This window comes from Etheostoma cragini, chromosome 13 (genome assembly GCF_013103735.1).
Source record: "Etheostoma cragini isolate CJK2018 chromosome 13, CSU_Ecrag_1.0, whole genome shotgun sequence".
Classification (NCBI taxonomy): domain Eukaryota; kingdom Metazoa; phylum Chordata; class Actinopteri; order Perciformes; family Percidae; genus Etheostoma; species Etheostoma cragini.
The window spans coordinates 667,395-692,599 of record NC_048419.1 but is presented as its reverse complement, the minus strand read 5'-3'; the positions used below and the strand labels follow the sequence as shown (position 1 = coordinate 692,599).

Here is a 25,205-nt window from a genome sequence, read left to right as displayed (position 1 = left end):
TCTATTTAACATGAGTTTGACTGTGATAGGTTCATTCTGATCACAGCCACATCCCCAGTTATAAGAGGGAGTGTACACTTATGCAACCAGGATATTGTAAGGTTTTTATTTTTTATTTTTCAACCTCAAAGATTTTAGTTTGTTTTTCAATTGAATTGTTATTTAATTTTTAATGTGACTTCTAATTCTTCATTATAGGTCAACTTAAAAGTGGCAAAAGTTCTGACATGATTTATCTTTGTCTAATGTTTTAATCTCCCAAACACCTGCCATTTTACCAGGGGTGTTTAGACTTTTTATATCCACTGTATATTGCTGATAAATCGAAGTATCCATCCCCACATTCACCGATGATGCATAGCCCTGTTTTTCTGCCCTACCGTCCCTGACCCGTAGCTGTTTTGCTTCTAGCAAGGAGAGGGTAGTCGAGGAGGACGGCAACGCTACTCCATCACCACCCAACTCCTTATCCTCTACTACATCCTGTCGTATGAAGAGAACCTGTTGGCGAGCACCAAACAACTGGGTATTTACCTGACAATAACTGTGTCCTATAACACTGCACTGTGACTCGGTTCCCACTGTGCTGTTGACTCACTTCCTTCCATTTCTTGGATCTGATGTTTTCTTTTTTGCCAAAGTGCATCCATTGTCATCTGAAGGATGTATTGTATGTGAAATGGAGGGAATTCATCAGGCAGTTAGAAGAGAAAGGCAGCTTTTGTCCTTTGTTAAGTTGTAGGAGATGCTCTCACTCTGGATGTGCAGTCATTCATCCTTTTCTTTCTCTGCACTGAATGTTGGCTGCTTCTTAAAGAATAAATGGAGGGCTGACAAAAAGCCAAGTACAATGGCTGCTGGAGCTGAGCTAACTAGGACAGCTGTAGGTTAGATTGAGCATTAGCAGTTAGCCTAGTCAATGTTTATTCTCTCCCATGACGAGCTCTCCTCTTGCCCTTCATTAGGCCAGATTTATGTGAGAGTTTATGCCCATCTCTTTAATTGCTGTGTTTACCTAAGTGCTCCCACAGCCTTCAAGGAAGGAGTAATGAAGCCCATCAGCAATGGTAATGAACCCACGTCAATGAAAAATTACCTCCACTCCTCTACCGCATCGGCACAGCGGCTCTGGCGTCCTTACACTGCCAAATAAAACACTTATGCTCAGTCTTGTCCTTTTCTTGCTTCATGTTATCATCCTCTTTGTTTCCTGTCTTATAGTTTCTTTGCATCACTCATACTTTCTCTCTTCTTTAAAGCCTTGATGCAGAGGAAACCAAAGTCCTACTCAGCAGCCTTGATGGACCAGATCCCCATTAAGTACTTGGTTACCCAGGCCCAGGGACTGCAGCAGGAGCTAGGGGGTGAGTCACAGGCTTGATGTTTGGTTACATCTCTATATCTACTTTTTATTTTTCTTATATGGTATTAAATACTTGGAAGCATACAAGTTACGTACCAAGAACTCCACATTACAAATCTTAGTAAATATAACTACTCCACCAGATAGGCCTCCAACTCTTTTCTTTTTTAGTAATAAAGAATGTGAGTGATTATCCCTTGGTGAAATTAAAACTTCTTAGTTTGAAATAAGGAACACTCAAAAAAGGAAATTAAACTCTACATTTTGGGGAAATAAGGAATAACCTTCCTTTCATTTTCCTATTCCCAGGTCTGCACTCTGCCCTGCTGAGGCTGTTGGCCACCAACTACCCCCACCTATGTCTAGTGGAGGACTGGGTGTGTGAAGAGGAGGTGACTGGTACCCTGCCCCTGCTGAGGAAGATGATGCTCCCCAGCAACACCTGCAGATACACTCAGAGCCAGCTCCACCAGGGTGAGAAGGGTGGGAATAAGGGATGAAAGCTGAGCTTGTATAACAGTTAGCTTATTGATGTTGTCGGTCCCAACCTGTTGGATCTGAGACTGAATCTGAGAGACCCTGGTTTGAGGTAGCTTTTCAGTTCTCCAGTAATTCCTCTGCAATGGCATCTGTGTCGCCGCGTTGGGTTTTGTTCTTGTTTGCCATTCTTCTTTAAATGACTCGATTGAGCACAAAGTGATAGAATATCAGAGTCGGAATCACATAATACAACTATTTGGTCAAATCGGGCAAGGAGCTATACCTTAAACCGCCATCTCTGTCGAGCTAGCCATGTGACTCGGTAAATAGACATTGTTAAGATTGAAAAAAGTTTAAAGGCAAATCTCCAAGTGATCAAAGTGAATCCAGAAATCAACCTCCAGCAGTGATAGTAACCTCGGAGCCAGGGTTGTGTAGGTAGGAGAGTAGTGTAACCAGCCTTGAGTGGAACAGGGAAGAGACACTATTATTGGATAAGACATTTACAGTTGTAAGCCGTTATCTAACTGAAATCTTATCTCAATGGTTAATCCCTCAAGGTTTAGAGGATACTGCTGTAATTGGTTTTTCTTTGATAGAGACCCTTGACAAAATGCACAAGAGTAACAGATAATCAGTTTCACACACTATTATGCAGGTTAATGCGTATGTGTAGCTTTACAAATTGATATTTAATATTTTATGCCGTTATGCACATCTGTGTTGTTCTAACATATCCAGAATGTTTAAGGTTTCCTCTGCGTTGCAACATTTCTCAGAATAATGGTCACAAGAAAAAGACAATGGATTCATTAATTATGAATAGGAAAGTAGGGTAAGAATAGAAAGATAGCTCCCAGGGCTTGGCGGTAGGAGGTGAACGGGGGTTTCAACTGACTTAGAAGTGTGTATCTCGTAAATTACCCCACTTATAATGCCTGAAATGACACCATTGTCTACAATAGTACAAATAGGTCATGTACTCATAAAACGATGGATTGGAAAGTTTGTAAGTACACCAGGAGTTTATTAAAATTACACTTGCCTGCTGGCTTCTGCCGTCTGCTGCTACTGCTAGCGGCAGTAAGAAGAGTGCTTAGGGACGTCTACAAACTACAACACCGAAAAAACATTTATTAATTTATTGATTAAATAAGGTAGTGACTTCAAACTTACCTCACTTATAACTTGTCTCCCGCTAGTTGTATTACAGTACTTTTTAATAAATATTTTTGTATCTCTTTTTGATGTTGTTCAGAAGCCAGAAGGATAGTGTTATTTAAATAAACTTCTGGTCTACAAGCCTTGCAATCTATTGTTTTATGAGTACATACCCTATTTGTACGTTGGTATAATTCCTGGTATTATTAGTGGGGTAATTTACGAGAAACACTGTTGGTTTCATTAGCGCCCTCTAAGCAAACCAACTGATAGACTTAGACTTAGAAAACTTGAATGTCCCCGAGAGACAATTTGTTGTACAGTACAGGCATATTGACACATAATCCACAATACAAACTGTGATCCAGATATCTACAGCACCGTTTACAGATCACATAACATACACACATCAATAAATAGAACAGAGTAAAAGGAGTATATTGCACAATATCATAAATAGATAGATAAAACTACTGCCCGTTACTTAACATGTATTCCTTCAGTCATACCCCTCCCTACATCTTATTTAAATGGGTTACTGCCATAGGAATGAATGAGTTTTTTGTTACGGTATCTATATCTACGACCAAAAGGGAGTGGCTTGAACTCCACTGACAGTGGATGGGTTGCATCCATGCAAACCTTGTCTGCCTTCTGTGCCAGTCTGGTCAGATATAGTCAGGTACAGGTCCATCTGTTGCTTACCAATGATTTTTCCACAGGTTTTACCAATCTTCCTCCTCCCTTTGTTCCTATGAATGATTTTTGAATTACCATACCAGCATATAATCCAGTAGTAGAGAATACTCTCGATGAAGGACTTGTAAAAAAAAAGAGTTACATTTTGTTATCAACATTAAAACAATTAAAAAGAAAATGGAAGCGTTGACGGTCTTTTTATGGTCTATGATAACTCTGAGATATTTGTACTCCGTCACCATCTCAATCTCCTCATCGGAGTCGGAGTGGGTGAGGGAGCCCCACGTCTAAAATCAAAGACCAACTCTTTGGTCTGGGATGTTTTCAAATGCAACTGGGAGGCTTCACACCAATCAGCAAATTCATGCAACACCGGACCATGTTCAGTTTCATCTGGCTCCAGTAAACTAATCACAGCACATCTGCAAATTTAATGTTATGACTTCAAGGGTAACTACTGCAACAACAGGCAGTGTTAATATATATAGCAGTGGTGACAAGACACTGGTGTCCCAACTGAAGTGAAGCGGACCCCAGATAGTGGTTCCCCACCCTCACTCTTTGTGTCCGCCCATTCAGGAAGTCTAAGATCCCGCGCAGTTTGACCGAGGTGAAAAAAGCTTCTGGGGGGGTTGTTAGAAATTACTCCAAACCATCACTTTAAGTCAAAACAAACATTTTTGCCAGATGTTGCTATTGTCATGATTGTCATGTCTTGATTCTCCAGAAAGATTTGGTTTTATCTTTTTGGTTTCTTTTAATATCCAAATGCACATTTGTCTTAAATATGAAGATTCATTTGTTTGAAGATTAAGTTGATTGTTTGTCACCCCTTCACCCCACTCAGCCTTCCAGAAGTTACCATCTAGCAGTCCCAGGCTGATGCGGATTCTGGAGCATTTAACGCTGCTTTCACCCGGAGACCTGATCCCTTATGCGGAGGCCCTCACAGCCAGCATGGCTCTGCTGCTGGAGCCTGCTGTGCCTCGCCGAATACTGCAGACCCTTAACAAGCTCTGGATGGGCCTCAACACTGTGATGCCCCGCAGGTACTTGCTCCAGAGATGGTTAAATGTCAAAGAATCAATAAATGCTACTGTTACAGCCTCAAGGGAGAATACAACTGAATGTCACATGGGAGTGCTGTGTCATGGTAATTGGACAATTCAATTTGTTTACATTTTGCAAATGTAACTGTCTTATAAGATTCCAGATAATTGATATATGTGAGTGGATATGATATATTTTCTGGCTTTAGGCGTTATTAGCTTGCCTTAAATGAATGGCATCACTTGAGTTTGGGGGCTCAAAATCAATCAAGTGTCCAACTAAGGATCCTTTCTTCACTAATTACAATGCTGGCTTTAAGACTTATTCCATTGTCTCAGTGTATGGTTTAATTGTTTGTTTGAAAATATATACAAAACATAAATTAAAACAACTAATTAGAATGCTGAATCTTTTGCTCAAGATAATAACAAAAATGTAAATAAACAAAGAAAAATGTAAGTCCCTTTTCTGATCTGGGCTTAACATCATCCTGAGTGATTGGACCGCTCTAATGTTGTGTTCACAAATGTTTAAAACGAGCAAGACAGTAGTGTGTACACGTGCATTTTGAGTGACCACTTATGATCAGATCATACTTACCCACTCTATATGCAAATAAACACTTACATAATTTCATAACTTTTTTAATATTGTTGTTTGGGGATTTTAGCTGTTACTCTAAATGAAATTATTACAGAAACAAGCGATGATTAATGAAAAACTGCATGTGTGACTTCAGTAGTCTACAAAGTGCAACGCCGAAAAGAGTCTACTACAAAGAATATTCACTAACTTCTAAACTAGTTGTTCTATTATAAGCAACAGGAGGTCCTTAATGTGACCCACGACACATTCACCTACACACTACTCAAAGAAAGTGGCGCAGACTACCTGCGTATGTGGGTAGATTCATGTTTGTATGTATCTTCAGTCAAAGGTTAACAGTAGTACTTGACTTGGTGTCAACTCTCCTGAGGCTGTGTCAAGTTCCTGTGAGATTAAAAGGAGACCTGCGGAAGAAGAGTTGTTACCCTTAACCCCAGGCTGTTTGCTCAATGATTATTGTGTGAATAGATCAGAGGTATTGAGCCGTACAACTCAGTCAGCCTGCGTGAACTCTCTGGACAGAAAAGGGTAACCCTCACTCTGCCCCAGGGCCCATAGGAGCAGTTACCAAAGCTCTGAGAAGACATCCTATCGACCCAAAATGGTTGTGTAACAAGAAGAGCTCGGTGCAGGAAAACTGAGGGAGACTCTCCATGAGGGGAGCTTTAAGGGATACTTGCCCACTCCCTCTTCCCTTCCTCAATCCAAAGTATTGAGTTTTGCAAAGGGCTGGGCTCTGGTGGTCCCAGCAGGAGGGCAGCAGTGTCAAATTTCACTTGATTGATGCCAGTGCAGCAAGCCGCAGGACTGCTTGGAGCTCCAAGGGTACCCTGCTGTTTATAGTTTAGCATTGGTCTGATAAGAGAGATTCAGGGTGAAATGCTGTCACAGACTAATTTGTGATTAACTGAATTAAACCCCTAATGAAGTGTCTTATCACATTTTAGTAGCATCTAAGTCTTTTTCTTCCAAAATACAATAAATCCATAAGGAAAAAAAAAAGATGGACAGTTCATGATTTGTTCATAGTTAGTAGTTCATCTGGATAAGTGTGATAGTTTTGTCAACGAGCATTTGTTTTTTCTTTATTTTCTGTCAGACTGACATCTTTTTGAATGTTCGACATCTCAGTTTGAAATGAAATTCTTTGAGTTATGAAGATCCAAATGGCAGGCCAAAGAAACCCCAAAGTAGTCTATTTCCTCTACTTTAAAACAATGAGTGTTGTATGAGTGAACATTTAAACTAATGTCTGTGTTGCAGGTTGTGGGTGATGACCGTAAACGCCCTCCAACCTTCGGCTAAGCTGCTCCGGCAGCAGAAGTACACTCAGAACGACCTGATGGTGGACCCTCTCATTGTGCTGCGCTGTGATCAAAGGGTGTACAGGTAACTACAGGACATATCCTAAAGGACCATATATGGACACATGCAGCACACGTAGACACACACCTGTTCTGTTTATGCGACATTGGATGATTGCGTACACACACCTGTTCACACATTTGTGTCTATGGTAATGCACATCCTTGTGGTCATAAGTTTTTGGCTGTATTTACAGTCCATGAGGACACGGGCAGATGATGTTATATACGTCACATGTACCCTCACAAATGGCTTGCATTTATTTTCATAGTATATAAGAACGGTTAGAAACATATTCAGTAAAACAAAACAAAAACTACAGGTAACTCTTTTTTTGTTAGGTGTCCTCCTTTAATGGACATCGTCCTTCACATGCTGAATGGCTACCTGCTGGCCTCAAAAGCCTACCTACACTGCCACCTGAAGGAGACGGCTGACTTTGAACGGCAGAGCCAGACAGTCTCAAACCTGGGCGTGCCTGGACAGCCAGATACACCCGAGGTCACCAGGGAGGAGCTGAAAAACGCCCTGCTGTCTGCGCAGGTATATAAATCACTATTTGACACACAAATGCACTTTTGTAAATGCATTTTACAAAGAAATATGGCATGAAATTACACCTAGTCAAGATAACCACCTGATTTTATTTAACCCAAGGACAGCGCAGCAGTCCAGATTCTCCTGGAAGTGTGTCTGCCAACCTCTGAAGAGCAGCAGCTGGGGGCCACCACAGAGAGCCTGCTGAGTAGTATTGGGGGCCCCTTGCCAGGAAAATTGAAACAGGGAAGCCTGGGGCCCAAAGCCAGGAGGGGCGTGGAGGATGCCAAGCCAGAGGGAGGCCTTCTCAGTGACTTGAGGGAGGTGCAATGTCTCATCTGTTGTCTGCTGCATCAGATGTTCATTGCCGACCCTAACATTGCCAAGTTGGTCCACTTCCAGGTAACATTATAGGAAGAAGATGAAGTGGGCTCTACACTTGATATTTGTGTGTTTTACTGTGACAGTGGTAAGGCTGTGGCTCAGTGGTAGAGCGGTTGTCTGCCAATCGGAAGGTTGGGGGTTCAATCCCTGGCCCTGCAGTCCCATGTCGAAGTGTCCTTGGGCAAGACACTGAACCCCAAGTTGCCCCTGATGCTGCGCATCGGAGTGTGAATGTGTGTGAGTGTTTATCTGATGAGCAGGTGGCACCTTGTACGGCACCCTAGGCCACAGTGTATGAATGTGTGTGATGGTGAATGTACCCTGTATGATGTAAAAGCGCTTTGAGTAGTCGTTAAGACTAGAAAAGATCTATAAATACAGCACATTTACATAACATTTAAGGCGGGAACGTTTACAGACATAGGAGAGTGTGTTGTAACAGGTCTGAATAAAAGGTAAACTTTATGACATTGCTGCTTCTTATTGACAATACTACATGACTAGATATTCTTGCTTCCCTCCGAATATTATCATGCAAATACCATTTGTGTGAGTAGTTGAGTGAATAGTTCCATTTACTGTAAATACCTTTGAGTCAGTTTTTCAAAAGAGCCAAGTCATTTTGACCCCATTAGTCATCTCATTCTGCCATGGCATTAGTAGTAAGTTGCTGCAGCACTCCCAGGAGTAGCAGAGGGCCATATGGTGGATCTCATCAAACCAATCCTGCCTCTGTCAAGCTAATCCACGCTTGTCCACACTGCCAAAGTAATTGTGTGTGCTTAAATGACTACTTGATTAAATTTGCTGTGTATTCCTCATTCCTTCCTTATCATTCTCCGTCTTTGTGTCTCTCTCGGCCAGGGTTACCCTCAAGCTCTGCTGCCTCTAACTGTGGCAGGCATCCCTTCCATCCATATCTGTCTGGACTTCATCCCAGAGCTGCTGGCCCAGCCCCAGCTGGAAAAGCAGGTGAGGCCTTTAAACACCCCTCCCCTCTCATCTCCCTTGTTTTTCCTGGCTTTAAATCCCAGACTTGCCCTGAGCTTGTGCCAGAGCCTCTCTTACACATGCATTTTTCTGTTTTGAAGCAGCTCTATTGGGAGCTCTCTGCTTAGTGTTTGCATATTCGCTACATAAATATGTAAGGGAAAATGTGTAGCTGTTCTGAATGTGTGTTTCCACACAGATCTTTGCAATCCAGTTGCTGTCATACTTGTGTACCCAGTACGCGCTACCCAAGTCCCTCAGTGTTGCCAGGTTGGCCATCAGTGTCATGGGCACCCTCCTCACAGGTCAGTGAACTGTGTCTTGTACGTCTGCTACATTCATGCTTTTGGTTGTAGCCTTGTTTATCCAGCACAATTCGTTGTATCTGCTTTAGTGTCTCCATCCTTGAATTTTCTCCCAGCAGACTTACTGTATACTGTCACTTAATGCAGCATTTGCATACAGTATATCTTGATATTTGTATCCCTGTATTTGGCTGCCACCATCTGGCCTTTGGCTGTTAGTGCAGCATTCTCTCCATTACATAAGTGCATAGTGTGTACCAGCCTGTTAGCCACTGTATTTCTTGTTTACACAGTCGTTGTGCGTACTGTAAGTATGTTCTGTTTTTCAGTGCTGACTCGTGCCAAGCGTTTCTTCTTCTTCATGCCCATCCTGCCGTGCCTGGTGGCCTTCTGCCAGGCCTTCCCTCCGCTCTATGATGATGTTGCAGGTCTGCTAGTACAAGTGGGCCAGGTTTGTGCCTCTGACGTTGCCACCAAAGCCAGGGACATTGACCCTCTCATCGCTCGTGAGTATAGTCAGTCACTTGCGTGGCTTTTCATCAGTACGCAGTTTGTAACAATTCCTTTTCATTGTTGTGACCACCAGTGTAGAAAGACTGTGTAGTATACTGTACATGTTCAAGGTTATCAAGTAAGGACCTCCTAACACAGATTCAGGTATATTCCTCTTCCAAAAAGATCCAAAACTTTGGTCTTGGTGGCATTAATCATATTAGACACTAAGAGATCAACCGTGAAAAAGCTTAAATGTAGCCGTTGGCACACAGACATTTTTGGCTTTTTTAGTATTAGATTAGAGACTGTGACAAAGTAATATTAGTTGACCTTTTCTGTAATTTTTCTGTAATTAGCTTTGCCCTTCACCTACACAAGGGGCTAGACCAAATTAAACAGATAAACAGAATGTTTTTAAAATTAAGATTTAAAAGATTTACAATTACAAACATAAAAGGCCCCCCAGTGTTAGTCATTTAATATTGAGCGTTAATACAATATTTAAATGTTACTACGTAATGTAGCTGCATATGTTGGACAGTTGAATACTAACACTTGAAACTAAGAAAATACATCATTTTAAAGGTGCCCTTCAATGGTTAAGGTAAAGGACACCATCTTTCTCTGGATTCCTAATGATTTAACCTGTTTTGTAGTGTTTGGCCTGCTCCATCCAGGTGCCATCCAGTTAATATCCATGGTGATCCAGTCCTGAGTGGGCCAGATCTCATCCAGTTCTAAAGTTCAGCTTTAACAACTGATCTTGCAGATTGACTCTGGGCATTACCAACTACAGATAATATGTACTGTACATAGTGGCTAGATTTGGAAGAGCAATGTCCGTTGATTTGAAAGCTCTCCATGGTAAGACCACATGGACAGAAAAAGCGAGAATTTAAATTGTGCATGTGCCTTGATGTTTACACATTTTTTGGGATGTGGACATGGTATATGATCACTGTTTCTAGATATATGTTCATACCAGAAACCGCAAACAAATCTGTATTGTAGACGAGTCTGAGCCATAGTAATATAATGAAGACAGATGGCAAAGTGGATAGTTAGAAAGATCTATTAGTGTTTAATGTATAGGGTTGGGTGCGGAAACACGGTTCCAAGAGGGTTCTGGTTCCAACGTGAACGCTAGTAACGACACAGAATAAGATCCAACATAAGTCATTGTTATAAGTTATTATTACATTATTAATCAATCATTTAATTTTGACAATATGGCCTTAGCAATAAACAAGCCGTTCTTTAATGTCGCCAACTGTCATTATGTGATCATTTTTTATATGTTATATTATATACATTATAAATATATTATATATATTTCGGTTAAGACACCGTTTTAAAAGTATTGTTTTAGCACCGGTATCAGAAAAAACAAAAACAATACCCAACCCTATTCATGAATAACACAAATATAAGTTTATTCATTTTGTGCCGCAGGTCTGCAGTATCTGAAGGAGAAGCCTCAGGGGGCGGTGGCTTCAGGAGGAGGTTCCTCCCAGCTGACGTTACCCCAGAGAACAGCAGAGGAACTCGGTGGAGCTGACCCTGATGTCCAGCTCTGTTACTGTGTGGAGGCCACCTTCATGGACATCATCAGCTCCACCCTTCATGGACTATAGACACACATATTCTAGAGAGAGAGAGAGAGAGAGAGAAAGGGACGGGACGGGACTTAAACCAACAACTCTATACACTGCCTCTGAAAGACTTTGAGAAGGCTACTGTCAACACGCATCCATTCATCTTTCACAAATGGACTGGGACTGCTGTCACATTTGTCATTGGCTTTCAGAGGATGTAAGGTTGTGTGTGGGACATGTTACTGGTCATCCATTCTAATCTGTTCAGTCGGGACTGAAGCAAAGTACTGAACAAATCATTCTCTACCATTTGACTCCCTGTAAATAAATCATGATCTTCAATTTATTTAGAAAATGTATGTTTATGTGCTCTGAGTTGTAGAAAGTAAAATACTGAAAATGTTAAATGGGCATATTTAAATTTAAACCTTTTTTCAGCTACTGAAAATGGAAAATGTCGCCTTATTTCATATGTAGAGCTTTTGTACTGTTTGTTTGTAATAAAACAAAAACCTTTAATTGCTGAGGTGTATTTGGGACAAAGGGAAACATTTAGGGTTCATCTGAATCCGGACATTCAGACGGGTCTGGTGGGACCCCGGTTCGGACTGGTCCAGTCGCCGGTCTGGACTATGGACGAGTCGGTTAACAACTTCAGTTCCTTTGAAGTTGGTCCCGCCCCCTGTTCTCGCGGTGCGTGATATTTAAGTGACTATATGATATTCGACAGGTTATTAGACTGAACGTTAGACACGTACCCTTACTAAACCTGAAGGTGAAGGGCGGACATGTTTAATTGGCGCCGAGCCTAGCTCCGTTCTGACGGGCTGTGTCTGTGAATGGAAAGCTAATGTTTAAAGAAACACCAGCTATTAGGACAAGGAGAGGTTGCGAGGAGACCGGGGCCCGGGTCGAACTGCTAACCGTGGCATTTTGGACTAAAGGTAACGACCTCTACTTTTACTGCCACAAACCTCAGAAGAACAACTATTTATCCTAATTTCTTTCGATTTATCAAATGCCTTTAAGAGCTCCAGAAGGCTCCTAAATCCTTCTAATAGTCTAATGGTCTTATGGTAATGTGCACGCTGACTCACTGGAACATTTAACATAACGGAGCCATGTTAGCATCACCTGTGTCAAGATGGCTGCTGGAAAAGGGCATAGGCCTACCAACTGAATGTGTCTAGTTTGAATGTTTTATTCAATCTCAATTTAAGTATGATAAGTACATTTTCATTAATTTCTGAGGCTATTAAGTATTTCACGCAAAGTAAATTAACTTGTAAAAGCATAATGCTGAATGATTTATCACAGAGAAAACTGGACTTCAGAGAGAGAGAGAGAGTGTATAGGGTCTGTAGATAATATTATTTTAATATTCTGAAGTGTGATGCAATGCTATTTTAAAATTGTATGTCCTTGAGCAGATAATCTGAGAAATGTCTCCCTGTGTGTGTGTGATGTGGTCTGTTTGATCCACATGGCTAACTGGGCCACTGGTGTACGGTTGGAAATCACTTAACTCTTAAATAACACTAGTGAATGGGCACTGTTAAAATCATTGTTCAGGCTTGGTCTTTCGGTTTGGACCTGCTATTACACTCACTGGTTTAGCTCATGGCATATTTAAAATAGAAAGTCTTTCTAGTCATATTTCACATTAAAACATACAGAACCGATGTTGCAGCAGAACATGGACCGAGAGAACCATCTTGATCTACAGAGCCTCTGTTGGGCTTGTCTTTGTGACTTGCGTGGTAAAATCATCTTACTGCACCCAACATTCTGTAGCAATTGCTCTCTTACTTAAAAATGTGACTTCTTCTAAAAATGGCTAATATTGTATTTTGCACTTGTTAATTGGGTTAATTGGGACAGTGGGTTCAAAACCCCCTGTCAATATTAGCAACTATTGCTGTAACTGGAACAGACTGTTAAGTTAACAGACAGTTTTAGAGCCATTGTTTGATTTGACACCAATCACTAACTGCTCTTATTACTACACATTAATACAACTGCAGCTGTGCCATCATAACCTAATAGACATATCCTGGTAATTCACCAGAGGGCAGTCTTTCCACATTCAAAACAACAGAATCATCCTGTCAGACTAAAACCCAGTTAGTTAAAAAAACAAGTCCTCCGTCAGCAGTGAAGGACCTGAGAATCGGTTTCAAGGTTTGCTGAAATATAAAACTGCTCCTGGTATAGAGGTTACAGTGTAAAATGGCATATGATTACAGTGTTTATTAACAAAAACATGATGCAAGTGGTAAATATTTTTTACATTCTCATTTAAGGTATTCCCTGCCTCTACACAGTAATTCACTCCTGTATGTGCAACCAGAACGACCATGGACATATGATAGAATTACCAGGGAATGACACACATAATCACACAGCAAGATATACATTTTATGGAAATACTAAAAAGGTAATAAATAATATACAAATGTGCTGATATAGTATGTTATGTAATCTTTAATGTGAAGGGGTTTGAGTGACTTGCATCCACAAAGTCAAGTTCCCCATCTCTGTGTTGTGGAGGCGCTCTGCAGTAGTTGGTTGTGTTGCTGCTGTGAGAGACGCCTGAAGCAAGTGAGGGTGAAATCACAGAGTAGTTTGGTTTTATCTGGCATGGCTGCTGTGCTTTCAGCACCAAGAACACAAAATACAACCCCTTACAAACTGCAGGAAAATGGTCCTTAGGAGGAGACAGAAAGAAGTGAGAGATGTAGGCTATTTATTCTATGTTGGGTATGAAAAGAAAACTCCAGGTTGTCCTGTTCAAGTAAACATGTTGAGCTGGTGGAGTGATGGCTGCGGCAATCGTTTGCTCCCCTAGAGAGACCTGCGGATGACATTCATTTTATAATTAGACAAAAGCTCTCATGCTGCAAGTCCATTAACATGATGGTATTCCAATAAATCAAACAGACTGAGCCGATTAAGTTTTGAATGTGAACATTGCTGCATCATTCATCCATATAATTTAAGCAGAAAATCCATCAAGAAACACACTGACCGGACCAGTTTTAAATCATTAAGGAAAAAGCTGTGATTTCATGTTGACATGCAACTTTTGGAGTATTCTTTTTGACAAGAGGATCACAGCTGACTAGGAGGCTTTTCAGCTCCTTATTGTCATATTGAACAAAGATTTCATGTCAGAACGCTGGCAAAAGTTCTTTTTATAGCTGTTAACGGCATTAGAGTCACGATCTTAGAGTAGTCTTTCTGGAGGTAGTGTAAATGACATGCTTTGTACTCATAATATGATCATATTCTACAGGGATACAAAAAATGTCTATTGTGATCAAAAGTTGACTAAATATCAGTTGTTTGTCATTATACAACTTATAATGTTGATATTTGTTGTTAAGAATTCTGTTCAGACACATGATGCTAGTTGGAATTCAGGGCGATCGGGTGCACTGGGTCTGTGGACTTCAAGCTGAATCTCTTATTTGCGGTGAAGTCTTTTTGTCTACCAAGGATGTGTAAACACCAACCTCAAAAACAGTTTCACCTCTTTAGAAATCTCCCCAAGAACACCAGAGGGAAGCATGTAAATGGTGTTCTTAATGCACTAAGCTAGGTATACACTGCCTCCAGCTTTTTCTATTTGCTTCTGTTGACTTGCTAGTAAAAAGACGAGAGGCAGCAGAAAATCACTTCAGCCTGTTACAAGAGTCGTTGAGGTGAGCAGAGCATTCTTTCCCTGTTGGCCTCAGTGGCTCTTTGAGAGAAAGGCACTTCAGGTATAATGCAGTAAAACACCCACATACAGCTGCGACTACTGCTAAGCCAAGGACAGTGTTTGTCTCTCTAGTGCTCTTTGGGTATTTGACTTTTCAAATCTGCTCTTTAAGCAGCACATGCCTAAAGTACCAGATGTCCCACTTGTGTTTCTTCCAAACTGGAGTTCTAAATGTTCCAAGAGCTTTTTCATCTTGTTTCATATGACATCCTTTATAGTTGCTCTGTTTCCGTCTGTGCCCATGTTGGTTTAGTGGCCATTTGTTTTACAGATAAATGCCTTTTATGTTTTCTGCCTGTCCAGCCATGTTGTCACCGTGGCTTTATGGATGGAAATGTTCTTCCGTTGTTTAACTGTTTGGTCCAAACTGAAATATCTTCACAATGTTTGGATAGGGATAGTCAGATTTTTGGCCCTGGCCGATTATTGTCGTGTTGTTTATGGGTAGTTATGAATTAAAAAGTGCATTACTTTGGCTCCACTACAGCTCTGTGTCTGTCCCTCTGCTTCGGTTTTACTCACCAAAGAGTCTGACCTATGTCCCGCCCACAACACCATGACTATCTTTTACTGCGTATTACGGAGACAAAGGGTTGCATTAAACAACTACAGAGTTCACATTGCTATGGACACAGGATTCCTGCCATAGAGACAGATTAGTTTCTTTTGCGGAAGCTATACAATCAAAATTAAATTAATACATTCTTTTTTAGATTAATATTTGGTGTCAATATATTTATTTATTTGGTAAATAGCCATGTATTAAGCGGGAGAATGTAGAGCGAGGTGGTTGTCAGAGCGAATACATCCCCTTCAGGCTGATTCAAGATTCAAGATTCCTTTTAAAATGTTTTGTTTTGATTGATGATAATATACATTTTGATGATGCTGGAAGATTGTTCCAAAGAGATGCTGTATGCTGAAAGTCAGAGTTAGAGTGTCTTGTATTGAGTGAATCTCTGTGGTTCTATGCCTTCTAGATCTGTAAACATTGGATGGACAAGCTGCAGAAGACTCATTTCTTTTACAAAAACCATATTGATGCCTGTACAATGTGTTGTCATCCTTTTGATATACTAAACTAAACAAGCATTGCAGAACCGATAAAGGGCGATGGTTGGTGAATTGGGTGGAGTCACCAGATTTAAACACAGGTGTGACTTTGGGTACTTTTTAAGGTCACCTATTACAGCAGCTGTTTTGAGGGATAAAGTGAAAACATGAAAACATGGCTAAGGGGCCCAACAACGGAGGAAGCTACCTTCTTTACAAGGCTCCATTTTATCTCATCATGCCCGCTGCACAATCTTTCATTTTTAATAAAGCGTCGTCCACTTCTTTGCAGGTAGAAGAGTCAAACATGTTAATATAAGGAAACTGCTTCTTGATATTACCAAGGACAGAATAATTTGTATTTTTTAGATATTTTTGGCCAATAAGGGACCAATATTTACAAAAAGTCGTTGAAATTATATACTTTGTACAATAGGTTAGTAAAAGCTTTAGTGCCATCATTCTTAGATGTAAAAAGAATCTTGTTTTGCTGATCAAAGAACAAGGGCAGACAAGTGAGATGGTGGTTTCTCTCAGTTCTTCCCTCCGCCCCGTCTTCTTCGCCTGTGGAAGCTGACAGAATTGATTACACGGAGCAGTAACATTTTGTCAGGCACAAATGCATTTTTCACAATGTGATGCTAGGAACAAAGGGACGCTATTTAAGCTTTCATAACACCCTCTAAAACCTTTGATTTCCCCCTCGGTTGAGCGGAAAATGTCAGGAAGACAGCGCTTTAAAGTTAATTGGCAGCATGTCAATGTTCTATTTACATTTTGTTCTTTTAAAGATGCATTTAATTACAAGAGCTGAAGAAATCTGCAGAGAGATGAGATGCGTTGCGTTGGTTGCCCTCCTCCCTGCAGACTCTCCTGCTCTAAGGGAGTGTAGGCAGGCTTGCCAATTAACCACAGACTAAAAAGACCCAAAGCTCCCATGTTTCAGCAGGTAAGTAAAGCACCAAATGTAAAGTGCCTGGCAGCAGATGTAACAGACAGTAGCATGTGGTTTGCATAATTTTGGGCTTCAAGCTACACTCAGAAGATGCAACAAAAATATTTTCTTTCAAGAGTTTTGTAACTCCAGGAAACTATTGCAAATTGGATGCAGGGAAGGCATAATCTGAAAGTGCTGTATGCAAGAACCTGGGCCCCCAATTGGTTCTGCTTTCATCGTCAAATTAGCTTTTCTTCAATGTGTAACTAACAGGACTGAACCAGGAAATGTGTTTGAAGTCATGTTCACATTAAGTCTGTGTGGCATTCATCTTCATCTTCACGGAGCAGTTACATTGACATCCCGCACTCTTCCATGTCTATACTCTTTGACCATTATATCACTGAAATGAACAAAACACAGATGAGGCAATGACGTGTCTGTGTCTGGCAAAATCACCTTGTTGCCCAAACTTCCCTTTCCTGAGCCTCATCCACCAGCTCCCACTGGGGGATCCCGGGGCGTTCCCCGGCCAGGTGGGAGATATAATCTCCACCTAGTCCTGGGTCTTCCCCAAGGCCTCCTCCCAGCTGGACGTGCCTGGACCACCTCCCTAGGAAGGCGCCCAGGAGGCATCCTTACCAGATGCCCAAACCACCTCAACTGGCTCCTTTCGACGCGAAGGAGCAGCGGCTCTACTACGAGCTCCTCTCGGATGACTGAGCTTCTCACCCTATCTCTAAGGGAGACGCCAGCCCCCCTTCTGAAGAAACCCAACCCAAACCCACCCCCCTCCTGAGGAAACCCAACCCAAACCCACTGCTTGTACCCTGGATCTGGTTCTTTGGGTCATGACCCTGCCTTAAAGACCATAGGTGAGGGTAGGAACGAACAGTGACCGGTAGATCGAGAGCTTTGCCTTCTGGCTCAGCTCCCTTTTCATCCCAACGGTGTGAAAAACGGAATGTAATACCCTACCCGCTGGTCTGCTTCTCCGACCAATCTCACGCTCCATGGCCCCCTCACTCGCAAACAAGACCCCAAGGTACTTAAACTCCTTCACTTGGGGTAAGGACTCATTCCCTACCTGAAGAAACCACTTCATGGGTTTCCTGCTGAGAACCATGGCCGAGAACCTGCTGAGAACCAGTAAAGAAATGAGGCAATGACGTGTCTGTGTCTGGCAAAATCACCTTGTTGCTGTGTTGATTTCTTTGAGAGCATGCTTTTTTTCTTATTTTGATTCAACTGCAGAGTCCTACATTGTGATTGCAAATGTTTTTTTCTCCAGCATCTCCCCTTGTGAAATGTGGCTCCACCTTTTGTCTTCCCTTTGGGATACCCAGAATACCCTGTTCCTCCCGCCGCTGGCCTCCCCGGGCTTTCACAGAGAGAGCCATGTCACAACAAAGGAAGGTTCGGCTCTATCATTTCTTTAAATGCTAAAACACAAAGTGACGCTGTCAGAAATACTCCGAGGCCAAACACAAAGTATTTCTGTTCCTGCCCCTCTCCCCCCAAGCGACCATAAACATGGTGACAGCACCCAGGAGTTGCTGCAGAGCTTTTTTAAAGCAACGTATTTTTTTGTACTGGAAATACATTAGTCATAAGGGGAAGGAGAGGGAGGAACGTGGGCAATTGAAGTTTTGCAATAACATCTCAAATGCCCCACATTTCCACTCTAGCAGTAAGTACGGAAAAGTTTGAGAAGAAAGAGAAAGTTTGATGTAAGAACATAAAAAGGAATAATGCTAGATACCTCGGGAGCTTGCTCGCTTTGCACATTCCTGTGAAGAGCAAAGAGGGCCTTTTTAAAAAGCTTGTATAATTTATTCCACCCAGAGGTAACCCAAGGCAATCACCTACCCCTCCAAAAGCGAACACTGAAGTCCTGTGTAAAGAGTGCCGTGCTATTGCTCTCCAGTCCCTGCCATCTTTTCTAGTGGAGCTTTCATCTGCGAGGGTGAACGACTGTGAAGTGAGGCAAAGCTGAATAAACATTGTCTCAATAGGTGATTGATGGATCAATTTGAGTCCCTCGTTTCCTAGCGCTGGTGGCGGCATTCACATTGATTATGTTGCCTGTGATCGCTGGCCAAAATACAGTCCTTGAAATGAGTATGTCTGGAAAACGTCCAGCAGTGGCTCAGTCCAACAGATGGCTCCCAATGCTGCAGTCATATCCATATTAATGGCGTGATTACAATGCATTACAATCGAGAGATTTTGTCATTAACGTTGTGATTTAAAAAGCAATTATGGGTTTTGATTATCCTTCACCGCTGCTATAAGGTGTGTGTGTGTGTGTGTGTGTGTGTGTGTGTGTGTGTGTGTGTGTGTGTTGCTTGGCAGATTGATTCCTCAGCCGAGGACTGTGTTTAGCCTCCTGTCTGACTGACACCTAATGAGCTGAGGTAGTATCTGCATAATGATGAAGGGGAGCAGCATCCAGATGATGAGATGAAGAAAATGAAGATGGTCATGAGTACATTATTGTTGGTGAATATAGATGTTACGCAGATATGTGTGTATGTTAGTGTTTGGTTCGCTGGTTCATATATTGTGGAAATACAAAACAAAGGAAATGAGTAGGATTTCCTGGAATGTTGTGACAGCTGTACCTGTTGGTGAGAGATGAGAATGGGTTTCGCTCTGTTATCACCAGAGATCAGAGTGCTAGAAGAAAACAGGGTTGGTCCAGACTGAAATATCTCAACAACTGTTACGGATGTACATAAAGGTTGGTACAGATATCCATGGTGCCCATTGGATGAAGCTAATGACTTTGGTGATAGTCTTCACAGGTACCCAAACCCTAACCTTAGACCCAACCTGCAAGCCGCTTGGGTTCGGATTCACAGTTTATATGGTCAACAATACTGATTCCTTGATTCTTGATTCCGAACCTTTTAAGGGTAAAGTTAAAATGGGTCACATACTTATTTAACAGATGAGAGGAAAATTGATTTGCTCCAAACTTCAGAGCGCCACACAAGCACCTGGAAGTATGTGGCCGCCACGGAAACCAAACCTTGTGTGTGTTAAATTTGTAACCAATGATCAGATTCCAAAAGATTATAATAAAGAAACGATTCCATTGTAATCATAATTTTTGAACCGTTTCCAAGTTGGAACCGGCTCTTGATACAAAATCCTACAAGTAGCCGAGTGGAGACCTGACAGTGTTCAAAGTGCATCTGAGGCCCCAAGGGGGTAGGCTGCCACACGCCCAGCAGAGCCAGTGTCCCTGTTCAGGAGTTGAAGATTCAGAGAGCAGTATGGAGCGCACAGGTCACACAGCAAATTAGCGATGCTAGCATTAGCAGCCGTAGCAATATGCAATCATTATTTTAGTTCTACAAGGCAAACAGACGAAGGTATCTCTATCACGCTAACATTAGATGCAACAAGGCTGCAAAGCTAATTCTAAACGAGCTGGCGAGCCTATCTAGCGTCTACCCAGGCACAGGGGAGAAGGCTAGTAACGGGGTTAGACAGAAAGGTTTGACAACTTGTATATTGACGTTAACTGTTTAATAGCAATCAGCTGTTAAATCGGTGCTGCTTGGTTCTGGGTCTTCCGGGTCGGCTCAGGTTCTGCAGGTAAAAGTTTTCACCTATCCAGTGACATATCTGAACAAGAAAGGGATGGGTTGGCACAGACATTCAGGGGACTTTGATGACTTTTATTTTAGTGCCACCATGACATTGACATGGTTGACATTTGTGGCTTTGAGTGTAATATTTCATCTATTAGATGGATTGCCATGAATTGTTTGTCAAACATTCATGTTCCCTCTCAGGATAATCACTTTTGTGACTTAACATTTTTCACCTAAGTTTTTGTCTAGAGTATCATCAGAGTAAATTTTTTCATTTGTCCAATGTTTATTTATGACCAAATACCCGCAAAAATATTGATATTACAGCCTCAGCGTTACTTTGTTAAATTACAGTTCCATTCCTGTGTTTATGTCTATTTTCTATATTGATCCAGTGGTGATTTTTTAATCTGTTTTTGTTCCAAGGCAAATTTTTTTCTTTAACTTTAAACATAAAGTCCATAAATAAAACTTTGCAGCAGAGTTAAACATGGTCAACCGTTTTGTTCTCTAAAAATAATTTCACCCTTAATGACAACTATGCCGGATGATTTTTTAAGAACTCACCCGTTTAAATTATTCCAAGGCTTAGTTATGCATAATTTAGTTTTTTTTTGCTTTAGTGACAGGAGGCTGGCTTCACAAGAGGGGAGCAGGCTGTAGGCACTACTCAGTCCGCCTCAGCTCCTTCTGCAACCACCGCTATGGCCTCTTTTAGGTGAGCGAACGGGAGACACTGCCCAGAGTGGGAGAGTGGGACCACCCACGTTGAGCTTCATTTTGGCTCTTCAAAAACACATTGGGGGACGTCCCGGAGACCACCTCCATATTTTATAGAGATTATTGTTGAAAGTCAAATTAAAACTTCACCACCTCACCATACTTGATTAGCAGATAATGATATTAACATTTAAAGAGTTTGTAGAAGAATTTCTTTGATTACAAAAAGCCCTGAAATCCAAACACAAATGTTCAAGTCACGAGAGAGACACAACAAAACTCTACCCCCCTTGCACCAATAATCTCACCAGATGAAAAAGGGCTAAAGGGAGAAAAATGAGTGCAGTTAAGTAAATGTAAGACACTGTGTTGCTCTTTTAAAGCATGTGCTATTTAAAAACTTGTAAAGGGCAACACTGTCTTACCTAATGAAGGGAAACAGACAGTCTAAAAATGTGTTCCCATCTTCTACCTCCTCTCTGTTATTACCTCGGGTGTGAAATCTTTCCCTGCTCACACCGGAGAACCAAGCGGGCGTGCTCAGCTGTGAAATTGTATCTTTTCTGCTCCCTCCGCCCTGTCCCAACAGCTCCTATCCCGTCCTCCAACAAGATGGCTTAAAATAAGCAGTGCTTCTTGTTGTGAGGGGAAGCCGTTCTGCTCCACAGCTGAATAATAATAATCTATGTGCCTTATTCTGCATTCTGGCTACTAGTGAATGGATCAGAAACACCTTGACAGATGCTGTCACGAGTTGAGATGGCTGACTTCTCACATAACTTAGTGCTAATTTTCTCTTGTAAGCGCACTCAGAGAAAATGAATCATACACAAAGCTGAAAAGCTCCATCTGGGGACATTTGAATTGAGACCTAATGAAAGCACTTCATAAATGGTGCCTCTGTTAACATTACAGGGTAGTTTGAGCACATTTTTAAATGCAGTCTGTGATGATGGGTTGGTGCAGTCAGGCAGCTTGGGGCCTGCTTTGCTGATCCTCTGCAGGTCCACTGTGGCTTCTCCCATGTCTTGACAGCGATGTCCTACTTTCTCTGTGGCTTCCCCTGTGAGAACAGATAGTTCTTTCACACCTCTCAACACTGCCAGGGGGGCTAGAGAACAGCCTTTTGCCTGGAGTCTTATGGCTCATACAGTGCTGGCCTGAACAATGACATGTCACTGCTAAAATAAAGGCACAATCCAGAGGGCTCCTCCTCACATGACAGAGACTTTCTTTGCTTTTACTCATTCAGAAAACAATAGCTTGAAATTGCATTTGAGCTAATTGCGTCAGGTATGGTTGTATGAGAATTTGTCACAGGGTCAGGTTAAAATTACAATTATTAAAGATTTCAGCTTTATTTATTTGGTGACACCTGTTGTTAATGGTGGTAACAGCAAATGTGGTTTAATACTCCAGGTCCCAGAAGTCTAATATTTTTGGGGCATTTTATTTGACATGGGCGCCCGCTCCACCAGGTGAGCTATCCAGGCGCCCCAAACCAACTGTTTTAACCCCAAAAAGGCAGTCAATAATCAGCCTTTTCTTTCATTCCATGAGCAACCACCCTTTTATGTCGTGCTGGCTACGCTACGACACCGCCGCTCATCACTGACGTCAATCAACAGCACCTGCCGTTCTGGCCTGGTTGTTTATGTATTTCTCTTTATGCTTGTGTAACTTTTTATGTTTGTATTAGAATCTCTTGGAATCTCTTGTGCGTGTAAAGGAAATTTGAATCCTGTATGAGATTGGTGGAGCCCGCCACTAAATATGAAAGCTGCTGTACAGAGAGGTATTTACTGAGTGTAAATAGAGCTGCTGAGAAAATGCAGACCAAATTCTATCAAAAGTGGGTTTGGTTCCATGAAAATCCTAAGGAGCAGTACTTTAAAAGATATCAGAGGTCAACTAAAACACACAAACACTGAACATTGAACAGACTCCGCTGTGAAGTCAGCTTTTTCTGTGGTGATGGTTTACAAGCACTAATACTGCGGTATAAGCTCAAGCATAGATCATTATTATTGCTCCACTGATTTACCACCTGGAATGATTTTCAAAGTGTGAGCTTATCCCACTGGTGTGTCTTTCAAGTGTGATTTACTTCCTCTGCAGCACAAAATGTTGGTGAGACATATTGCCTGCAATAAATCCCTTCCCCATGAAAATGTTTCTGAGGATCTGTCCTGCAAGGGAAGCATAATATTCTATATTTTAAAAGATGTGGCAATAACACCAGTGGGGCCATTTATATGTGAGCAACAGTAACATTGCATACAGGTTGAGTACTGCAGGCTGCACCAAAATGTCAGTAAAAAAAGATGGTTACATGAACGAATGAACTAGACACTGTTAGTTGAAGGATAAAATGTTGCATCTCTGACCAAACATATAGCATTGCTGAAACTACTCATGGTATACATATACATAGTTTGATATCCTAGCACACCTTTAGCAATAACTATATCTTTGGAAGCTTTTCAACAGGCAACATGATCTCCAAACTCATTATACCAGAATAGTGTTTCCCTCCTGCAGCCCCCAGTGGAGTGATGCTGACAGAGTGAATGCCTGCAGAATAATTTAACAGGACTGTGGGGAGAGCCAGAGAAAAAACAAAGCCCTCCAATATGATCTCTGAGGACCCCGCAGCAATCCACTGTTCTCCTCCCGCCATCGCCATTACTGACACTATTGATTATGGCCCTGGGAGTGATGATAGCATTCCGCTCTCCCCTTCCAGCGGAAGCCACAATCATGCCGCCGTGTTTCCTAAATGATAGACTGTCTCGAAAATGAAAGAGGAGGTGAGGGCTGGAGAGAGAGATAAGGGTGATTGAGAGAGATAGGAGAGGGAGGCGGTGGGAATTGAAGGTGCTGAGGGGGGTATTAATATGGCTCGGTTAGTTTTTCATAGCAGCTGAGGAATGTAATGTTCCTGTCGGCCGTATTAAAACATGGGGGCATGGTGTCAGAGTTGTGTCGGAGGCAGCAAGGCCTCTGTGGATACATGAAAATGGCGTAATTGCCTCTTTGGCGGTTTGAATTGCTAACAAGGGAGTCTGACATTTTCAAATAGTCCTGATTGTGGAGAGCTAGGAACACCCAGGCAGTCAAGGTTCTTATGTTATCGGTTGCCTTTAAATGAGACAAGGGGCAGCCTGCTTGTGCACATGGAGAGAATAAAAAAAATCAACTGGAATATCATCTGGAAAGTTGACGTAAAAATGAGTGGGACGTTTTTGTCTGTCAGGACACCCATACTACACGTCACACTCCAGTTGGCTCCGTGATTTAATTAGCACAGTGGAGCTTCAATTAGCTGCAATAGAAATTCAGATACTTTATCAAAGGGACCGAGTTGATAGGCCAGTAGGATTGTATTCTCTGTCTCCTCCAGGGAAGACAATGGATCGCAGTCGGCCTTAAATGGAGGATTACAGAGGGATTATAAGAGGACTTTACCACTTCAAACCACTTCTGTATCTGGGTCTTTGTCTGCGACCTGCAGCAGACTCAGTCCCTGTCGGGAACAGAGAATTGGAGTGTTAAACTAAATCACCTTTGGTTGGTTGCTCCAAGTTAGGTTTGCAGCTGTGACTTGGATGCTCAGTACTGTATATTCTCTGCCCTGATAGTCGAGATAACAAAGCACAAAGGGTTTTTGAGCATGCACATTCTTGTTCGGTGCTACCTTGTTTCATTTTCACACACAGCACATTCACGCTTGGGAGTCACAGAGCACTACCACTGCTTTCCATTCTCCCTAGTATTATACCCGTGCATGCTTATTATCTGTTATCTGTGTTATCTCTGTTGCTACGGTTTCATCTGACATTCTCAGAAGAATCCTTAAATAAAATCATGAGGATACCAGTATGGATCCTTATGGAGTATGTTAAAGTGATGCTTAGTGTTACAGGGTTATTGTACAGAGATCGTTTTTGACACTATGTGACATCTCATCAGAATGATGACCTGCGCAAAGAAATAACACAAAATACACTTAGGGGTTTACTAATATCAGTAGGATTCATCCTCAAATATCAAAGACAAATTTTATAGAAATTTGGCAATTATTTTTCAAGATACCT

General features: G+C 41.7%; 1 protein-coding gene and 1 long non-coding RNA gene across 3 annotated transcripts in view; one reads left to right on the top strand and one right to left on the bottom strand.

Moving 5' to 3' along the window:
• ints2 (integrator complex subunit 2) overlaps positions 1 to 11,549 on the top strand; it is a 22,895-nt gene extending 11,346 nt beyond the window's left edge. For both annotated transcript variants that reach the window (XM_034890146.1, XM_034890145.1), the window contains exons 15-25: positions 412 to 526; positions 1,260 to 1,364; positions 1,673 to 1,837; positions 4,551 to 4,752; positions 6,623 to 6,748; positions 7,066 to 7,267; positions 7,382 to 7,663; positions 8,510 to 8,617; positions 8,835 to 8,940; positions 9,270 to 9,446; positions 10,888 to 11,549. In XM_034890146.1, coding sequence (XP_034746037.1) covers positions 412 to 526; positions 1,260 to 1,364; positions 1,673 to 1,837; positions 4,551 to 4,752; positions 6,623 to 6,748; positions 7,066 to 7,267; positions 7,382 to 7,663; positions 8,510 to 8,617; positions 8,835 to 8,940; positions 9,270 to 9,446; positions 10,888 to 11,069 — 1,770 coding nt within the window. In that variant the 3' untranslated portion in view covers positions 11,070 to 11,549. The remainder of the gene's footprint in view (positions 1 to 411; positions 527 to 1,259; positions 1,365 to 1,672; positions 1,838 to 4,550; positions 4,753 to 6,622; positions 6,749 to 7,065; positions 7,268 to 7,381; positions 7,664 to 8,509; positions 8,618 to 8,834; positions 8,941 to 9,269; positions 9,447 to 10,887) is intronic.
• Positions 11,550 to 14,308: 2,759 nt separating this feature from the next.
• LOC117955644 lies at positions 14,309 to 19,936 on the bottom strand. Its single transcript, XR_004659106.1, has 3 exons — positions 19,841 to 19,936; positions 19,595 to 19,601; positions 14,309 to 14,319 (listed from the first exon to the last, which is right to left on the bottom strand). It is a non-coding gene; the product is annotated as an uncharacterized LOC117955644 (long non-coding RNA).
• Positions 19,937 to 25,205: the final 5,269 nt, after the last annotated feature.